This window comes from Stegastes partitus, unplaced genomic scaffold, assembly GCF_000690725.1.
Source record: "Stegastes partitus isolate 25-593 unplaced genomic scaffold, Stegastes_partitus-1.0.2 Scaffold1172, whole genome shotgun sequence".
Classification (NCBI taxonomy): Eukaryota; Metazoa; Chordata; class Actinopteri; family Pomacentridae; genus Stegastes; species Stegastes partitus.
This window is the reverse complement of record NW_007578903.1, coordinates 229,650-238,016: the sequence shown is the minus strand read 5'-3', so window position 1 is coordinate 238,016 and position 8,367 is coordinate 229,650. Positions and strand designations below refer to the sequence as shown.

Here is an 8,367-nt window from a genome sequence, read left to right as displayed (position 1 = left end):
CAGCCTGTAAATGAAACTGCTCTTTTACAAGGTAGTGAATCGGTGTGTATACCTGTACTGGCGAGGGACATCCGTCTGTATTTTTCCTTGGTAGGGGTGCCCTCATTGGCTCCGGCTGTAGCAATAGCGAAGGCGGAGGCAGCAGACAGGGCACTGCGGTTGTTGTCAAGCTCTCGACACGAGGACATCACCATGCCATTGTTGTAGGAAAACAGGGAAAACTCTACAGACAAGCATAGTTTAAAAAAATAGAATATATATTACTGTGTCATGAAAACTGAATGGTTGGTTATAACATTCCACATTGTACATGACTCAAAATTTTACCAAAAAGCTGCTGGTAAAATGTGTACCGCTCAGTATCTGCAGACCGACCTGCATTTCCTTGCACAAGCCTCCACTAGGGAGCACTACAGGCCAACACAACGGTTTCCCTCCAGACTTTCCTTTACAAGAGGCTTTGATATTCAAGATGGTTGCAGCTAAATATAGCCACCAAATATCAGCATAACAGAGGAATCAACAGATTCTCTGCACTCTGCTATGTTTAAATCCTGGGAACATAGACAGATCATAAGCAGCTAAGAATCCTACACACTGCTTCACGATTTCAGTTAATTCACATATTCGAGAGCAGGCTTTGCTTTCAAAATCTATTGTGCAATTTTGTCATGAGATTTAGAAGGCACAGATAATCTTGGCTCCAGTGAAACAGCCTCATTACTGGGGGCGGCAGGGAAAACACGCTCTTGATGTAGTTGCTATGACACAAGTTTCCCTAACACCCACTGAAGCCAAGCTTTGGCTTTCCCCACATGTTCATAGGAATCGACCAAATGATATTTTATGTTTCTTATGCTTCTCAGTGGCATGTTTTTCTTCCATACACAGCGATTAATCTGCCATCTCTGCCACTAACAGACAGTAAAAACATTCCCAGTTGCAGACTCAAGAATATTGTGAGCTGCAGGCTTTGTTTTTATTATGTGGTCTGGTTCTGTGATTAAAGAAAGTAGTGCAAAGGGCAGCGCAGTGAGGCACTGTCATACGCGTTCGATGCATCTGGCATGTCAGTGTGCAGTTTACAAGCTTGGATTTGCATTTGTGTCGTTCTGTAAGTCTAGGACATAATGTACCTGAGGAGTTTTTGCATTTGATGTTTTTTGGTGTGGTTGGAGATTTGGTGGGAGACGCTTCTGGGTCCCCATCATCACTCTGGTTTTGATCATTGTCACTTTCTTCTCGTACGGAGAGATCTGTATCATGACAAGCGGCGAGGTCAGTAAAAACAACATTCCAGCAAAGTTGGAAGAATTCATTTTGAAACGGTTGCAGCTGACCTACCTTGTTTACACGCTGAGGTATCCTCCACCTTGTCCTTCTTGTCCTCTCCCTCGTCAGAGATTTTGCTCGTGATCGGGCTGGACACGTACAGTTTGTTGATGTCCAAGGTGGTCTTGCTGAATGGGGACATGGAGGAGTACATGCTTGCATAGCCATTTGAGGAGCAGCTGAGGGCAGCCAGGTCAAGAGCTTTGCCCCCAGTGATGATGGGGATGTTGAGAGACAGCTTGCGCCGGCGGTTGGGGGATGAGTTCTTGGCAATAGCGAGAGGAGGAGGGGAGGAGAACTTTCTGCTCGCCCTGGGGGAGCTGGGAGGCTCTCCATATAGGAGTTTGCTGTTCTGGCTGCTGGCAAAGAATAACTCCAGGGACCTGCATCAAGGGCGGATACATACATTTGATTTTAGGACATAGGAATGTGTTTCTTTGATATGTGGCAAGCATACTCTGTGCTTCAAGAGCTTAGCTTAACAAACAACACCTCCTAAATAATTTATGCAAACCAGCCCAGCAACCAGAAGTCTCTTCGCAACCATGTCTCGATGTTTTAGAGCAGGATACAGGCTGCAGTGTTTCAGAAAACCTCTCCCACTCCCTGCCACCCTCCTGGCGACCTCACGGGTTCCCATAAATAGCACAGCGAGTGATAGTGCGCATGGCCACTGCTGACACAAGCAGCCAAGTGTAGGTGTCTCACAGTGACATGACAAGCGACACGGGAGAGCATACTGCAGAGCGTGGACGCGGAGAGCTCCCCCTGATCTGAACCCCACACTGGGGCCCTCGCTCTAGGCATGCGGAGCGGCACGTTAGCCCCCAATGCAACACTCCGTCAATATTTCACACTATGGATCTTTTGCAGACAAGGAGGAAGAAAAGGAGGGGAGGGTGGGGTCCTGCAGCACTGAGGTTGGTTGCCATAGAGCGATGGAGCCCAGTTGAGACACTCCCAGGCAAACAGGAGGGACCGGACCCAATTACTGCCTCCAACCAGTGAACACACACACACACACAAACACACACAAACACACAGTGATACAGAAGCACCATCAAACATGTCTTCCTGCACGGCTTCATCTTTCTGCTTCTCTGTGCTCGCAGTAACCAACAAAACAAACTCCCTAAATACACACACACAAAGCTTAGAAGATCAAATGTGAACTGTTGACTTCACATACAGTATCTGGACACTAATTCTCTGTGACAAAATATAGACTTGTGGTTGACCCTCTTCATGTCCATCCTCTGATTCAAAGTCAAATTTAAATTTGCATCGACAGTAATTGTGTTTCTGTGTTGTCAAGTAGGATTTAAAATTAAGGAAGGACTTGCAAGAAACAGGTTACACAACAAACACTGCAAACCACTAGTTCCATCATGAGACCATTTTTAAATGTATACTTCTTAAAGACTCCTTTAATATTTGCTTAATCATAAGACTTCACAGGTGCAGTGTTGAGGGAAAAAAATGCATCAAATTGTTTATGTATTTGGTTGTGTTTTCTGTATATGCAGCATTTTTTATTTTTTTCTAAATGCAAAGACGTTTTCATTAATTGCTTTTGTATATTTGCAGTGAGCTCTCAGGGCTACCACAGATTCCTCAGTCCAGTTTCATAAGTTTGCGTGTGTATAAACAGAAAAAACGTATATAGTTATTATATTTAGAGTCATCTGTGTAAAAGCATGGAATAAACAATTTATATGGTTGCAGTTAAACCTAAAAGTTCAAACCGCAAGCATCTTGGCTCCGGCATATGCCTTGAAATTGATTAGAGGATGACAAAGCTTCACATCCTAATAAATCAATCTCATCTTTATGCAGTATGGCAAGGTCTGGAGGAATGCCAGACACTTCAAATAAGATTTGTTTGTCTATTGGAAGTGCTGTCAACAACCTTGCAACATCCGAGTCTGTCCAAATGCAATGTGACTCACCGAGCAGGGATGGCACTGATGGGCTTCTTGTAGATGGTGATGAGTTTATCCAGCACCACATCGGCGGTGGTGAACACGCGATAGGAGTGCAGGAAGGTGTTGAGGAAGTCGATTGAAAGGAAACGGAGATCGGTCAGTCTCTCCAGCAGGCGCTCGACGCTGGCGTAGCGGATCTGCAGCACCTTGCAGGAGTTCATCATCTTACTGAAGCGAATGTCCACATCGTCGCAGTACAGGCTCGAATCTGACCTGTTGACAGAAAAGACAAAAATCAGAAAAAAAAAAAAACAGATAAAAAGGAGAAGAAGCTGCACAAAGCATGACAACAAAGCTTACTTGATCATCTGCGGTACTGTGACTTTGGAGTTGTCTTCAAAGGCGTTCATCATCAGGCCATTGCAGCGGATGTTGTCGATGCACTGCAGGACACATGCGGTTGAAGTAAACAGACAGGACAGAGGAAATGTTAGCGAGTTCTGTAACGCGCGGGCTTTCGGCCCGACATCCTCGGCTTCTTGTCTGTCTGCTTGGAGACTGTGATGTGTGTTGACGTGCCTGGCTGATGTCACTGGTCCATGCAGACTTCTCCTGCCTTGAGGAGGCCACCAGGATGACGGTGAATGACTGGCTGTCCTTTGGCTCCACGACAATCTTGAAGTCCAGGTGCTCCATGTCCTGGCCGCTCTTGTCTGATTTGGCTGTTGGGCAAACACAAGGACTAGATGTCATTTTCTCTCTAGACATAGGCAAATATACCGTAAACACAGCCAACAAATACAGATTCTAAAGTGGCACCGTATCAAATGGTATCTGGGCAATAACTCTATTAGTGTCATCGTTCTTTAATAAAAAAATGCATTTTAGAGTCTCTTTCTGATGGTTCTACTGTCCTTTAAAACACTATTTTTCCAGTTGTTTCAAATACGGATTATACAATATTAATGCATTCAAACACATTCCAGGAATCATACATTATATAAACCATAATAAATAGTACATATGATGCATTTTTCTGTGAGCTGGGATGTATATTAAACACTCACACTCGTCATCTGTCCCCTCAGGGTCCTCCATAAGAGTGCAGTCTATAAGTGACACTACTCCATTCTGCAAACAGCACACAATATACATTTAGTTTCTCTACGCCGCATTCGACTCAACATCGTGTAAGATTGCATAACACACTGTACATTTACACAACAAAGTATTGTGAAAAAAAGGCTCAGCAGCAGCTTTACTTCTTATAAGGAAAAAAATTCATTTGGAGTGTAATAAGAATTCAGGGCACAGATTATAACTGTTAATAAAACTTTTAACCCTACGAACCACCAAACCTGCTCGGAAAACCTACGGTCCAAAACTGCACCATTTATTAGAGGCACAAGCTGTAAAAGCTGAGAATTTTCTGATGGTTCTTGAACTACTCATCTGTGATGTGCTGTTCTGTCGGGTAAATTAACATAATCTACATTTAAAATTTAGGTATTTCATCATTTTATTTTATTCGTCTTATTTCAAATTGTGGCAAACACAAACAATTTGTCCAAATCAGAATAGGTAAAAAACTAAAAATTCTGTGCTCCTCGTTGCAACTAGACGCCGCTACTGACTCAGCTGTGAGCAACAGTGATATGACAAAAAATCAGAATTTGCAACTATACTGCAGGATGTGTTCATACAGAGCAAATAGGAGAGTAGTAGGGAAGCCAATAAAAATGTAATTAGTAAAGTATCTGTAATATGCAGAGTCACAATTTTTTTAGTGGTGCTCGTGGGGATTTGGAAAAATGTTTAATCCAGGTTTTTAAAAATACTTTTCATGATTTCTAGCATTGTATTTGTGTTATTCTACACAGACAACATTTGTGCGTTCTCTCTACTTCTAGCCGTGGTTGTACTGTTTCCACAGAGGTGCAGAACTTTATATTGTGATGAAAAATGAGCCCACAGTAAGTAAAAATGTGACAGGAGCAGAAAACGCCCAGAAACCGCTCTGGGCTTCAGAGGGTCAAACCATTTCACATGAAGGTTTTACTGTAGCTATGCAAGGCCTTCATTTAAAAGCTTATCTTAATTCCTAAACATCAATCACTCTCTGTGTTATTGAGCAACGTGGAGTAATAGTGCACAACTGCTCCATTACACAAATCAAAGTGACATCAATGTTAATGAGCTGATGTGTGCAGGCTTGTACGATCGCACGTAGCTCCGACGGCCACTGACAAAAGCTACGACATCTCTAATCCTGACTCTTTCATCTGATGTCGCCTAATTTGTTCGGTTTAGCTCGGGCGTTCGGGGGTTTATTTGCGATGCTGTAGGACTGTGACGTCGGAAACGAGGAGCAGCTCCACTGCCGGCTCAGCAGCTCGAGGCCCACCTTGGTGAGATGAAGCTTCCCCCCAGAACCTCTGGTGCAGATGATTAAATGCTTGGAGAAGAGAAAGCACTGCCTCTCCCCCTCCTTCTTCAGAGACAGAGAGCCCAGTCGCCCACGGGTGATCTTGCCCTTCTCGCTCATCGGCACCTGGATGAGAGACCCTGCATGTAGGAATAAAAGAGAGTGGCGAGGAGAAGGAAGAGGGACAAGGGGTAAGAAAAAAAAGAGCAAGGCGTCAGCAGAGAAACTGCTATAAATAAATGAAGTGCTTGTCTTGCCTTTGATTAGATATGAATACGTAGCCAGTCACATGTGATACTAAATAAGCTACCATTGCTGTTTTCCTCATCCATCAAGGCCTGTTGGGGACATTTGACATTTACAGTCCCAGATTCATCATCAGTTTGCCTCAGAACAGTCTAATTACACTTGGAAATGAAAGACTCTGCATCTTCTTCCCCAGAGAGAGAGAGGGACAGGGTCTTTTTTTAAACTCATCTCCCAGTACAGTGGTGAAGATGCGGCATCAGGCTGTCAGACATGTGGCGGAACAGGACAATCCCTCTCTGTTGTGATTCTGCTGTCCGCTGGGATCTAAAGCACAACACTTAAAGGTGGGAGTTACCTTGTCTTACAAAGGTCTGACTGGTGTCAAGGAGAATCTCGCAGCCCTCTACGATCATGCGCTCTATCGCCAAGTTCTTCCTGATGTTCTCGGTCTCGCTCACTTCATCGTGCATTATTCTGAGGAAAGGGACATTTCAGCATTTTCATTCGGTCCTGATATATGAAACACAACAAGACTTAAGCTTCACAAGAAGAAAAGAATAATTCAGAGAGTGTATTGCTTTGGGTTTGACCTATCTGGCCACATATAGGCTGTGCTATCTCACTGATCAAACAAAAATAAAGAATTAATTTTGATCTATATAAATGCACACTGTTAAAAAAAAATAAAATAAATAAAAATAAAAAAATACTTTAAAAACAGTAGAATATTGTAACATTCAAAACCTGTAAAAATTGTGGCAAATATCTGTAAAAAAAAGGATTTTTTGTTGAGTCATTATGCAGTTTTTTTCTGCTGTTTTACATTCAACATATTCAGTTTTGTGCTCTAATTTTACTTGATATTATCTCTAACATCAGAAATGTGTAAAATAAAAGTTTAAAAAAAGCTTTACAACTTTTCATTACCTAATAAACATAATATTCCTTTCAAATAACAGAATAATATCTGTAGGATATTGTTATTTTTTGCTGATTTAAATACAGTTACAACCCTATAAATTTACCTTCAAACATTATAAAGAACAAACTACAGCTTCTACAGATTATTTATGTGGCCGTTATTTACAGTTCTAGTCTGTTTTTTATTTAAATTTTTAGGGTTAACATGTATAAAAATACTTCTGTAATTTTACTAAATATTATCTGTAATTTAAAACCTATAAATTAACAGCAAATAGTTTTTTTTTTTTTTTTTAATGAATAAAAAATAACCTCTTAACTTGTTTTTACAGAGTATATAAATGCAGGAAATGGAAAACCTGGCTTCAATGTGTCTCCCACATCTAAAACCAAACCTTGATTGTATCATGTAAAGCAGGGGTGTCCAGTCCTGGTCCTCGAGGGCCACAATCCTGCATGTTTTAGATGTTTCCTTCTTCCAGCACACCTGATTCAAATGATCAGGATCGTTATCAGGCTTCTGCTGAGCTAGTGATGAGCTGATCATTTGAATCAGGTGTGTTGGAAGAGGGAAACATCTAAAACATGCAGGATTGTGGCCCTCGAGGACCAGGATTGGACAACCCTGATGTAAAGTAATATTCTGCTCATTTGAGACACTATGCATGTCCTGGTGTTGACAAATAGGTATACCTGGAAAGCTCCTCCAGCTTCGATTTGGCGTAGTCCAGACTGTTTCTCTCCACATGTTCATGGGGTGTGTGGGCCAGAAGTTCATGGAGAGTAAGGATGTAGCGGGGAATCTAGAGAGACACAACACAAAGTCATTTATAAGACCTTACGTGCCACTGAAAATGCGCACAAGGACATCGCAAACATACAAACACAGGAAGACACACGTGCCAGCATAATGAGAAGTCGATCAGTGGAGAGCACAATCTACACTCATCAGCAAAATTTAGTATCAACGCAGCACAGCCTGCAGTCGGCCCCAGCAGAGCAGACTGTCGGGAAACTGCGTGCCTTGCCAGAAAGGAGCCGTTATTAAAGCCCGAGCTCTGAAAACAACCACTTTTTATAGACATGAAAAACACCAACAAGGATATTCTGAGCAACAAATGCCTGCTGTTTCTTATGTAAATCAGTGATGCTACAATATGGGTGTTTGAAGCCAAGTTCTGACTGAGCCACACTGGCCAGAATACAGGCCAGACAACATTCATGAAAATGAATGCTTTGGTTAATGTGTAAATCAGTCAAATTTGGTTATGCGGGTTTTTATTTAATCCTACAGTCGCTTCAGAAAGTTTTCAAACCAATTATTTCTTATTGGCACACACACAGAGGGGATGGCAGGTTAACAAGAGGGATGCATTTTGGTCATTTTGCTAACAAGGGGGATGACATCTCCGCTCATCCTACTCAAAGTGTACAATATTTGCACACTTTACAGTATTACTGAACATTATCCCCCCATAAAGAAAAGATGAGGATGCAGTTATTTTAACAGATGTT

The 8,367-nt window shown here is 42.1% G+C and overlaps 1 protein-coding gene across 1 annotated transcript in view; it reads right to left on the bottom strand.

Moving 5' to 3' along the window:
• Positions 1-52: 52 nt before the first annotated feature.
• Positions 53-8,367, bottom strand: part of LOC103368561 (ras-specific guanine nucleotide-releasing factor 1) — a gene marked incomplete at its 3' end in the record, with an annotated part of 19,920 nt that continues 11,605 nt past the window's right edge. The window contains exons 8-17 of the mRNA XM_008296968.1: positions 7,546-7,655; positions 6,287-6,405; positions 5,662-5,822; positions 4,325-4,388; positions 3,837-3,979; positions 3,618-3,700; positions 3,282-3,530; positions 1,345-1,715; positions 1,137-1,256; positions 53-223 (exon numbers count right to left, since the gene is read on the bottom strand). Coding sequence (XP_008295190.1) covers positions 53-223; positions 1,137-1,256; positions 1,345-1,715; positions 3,282-3,530; positions 3,618-3,700; positions 3,837-3,979; positions 4,325-4,388; positions 5,662-5,822; positions 6,287-6,405; positions 7,546-7,655 — 1,591 coding nt within the window. The remainder of the gene's footprint in view (positions 224-1,136; positions 1,257-1,344; positions 1,716-3,281; positions 3,531-3,617; positions 3,701-3,836; positions 3,980-4,324; positions 4,389-5,661; positions 5,823-6,286; positions 6,406-7,545; positions 7,656-8,367) is intronic.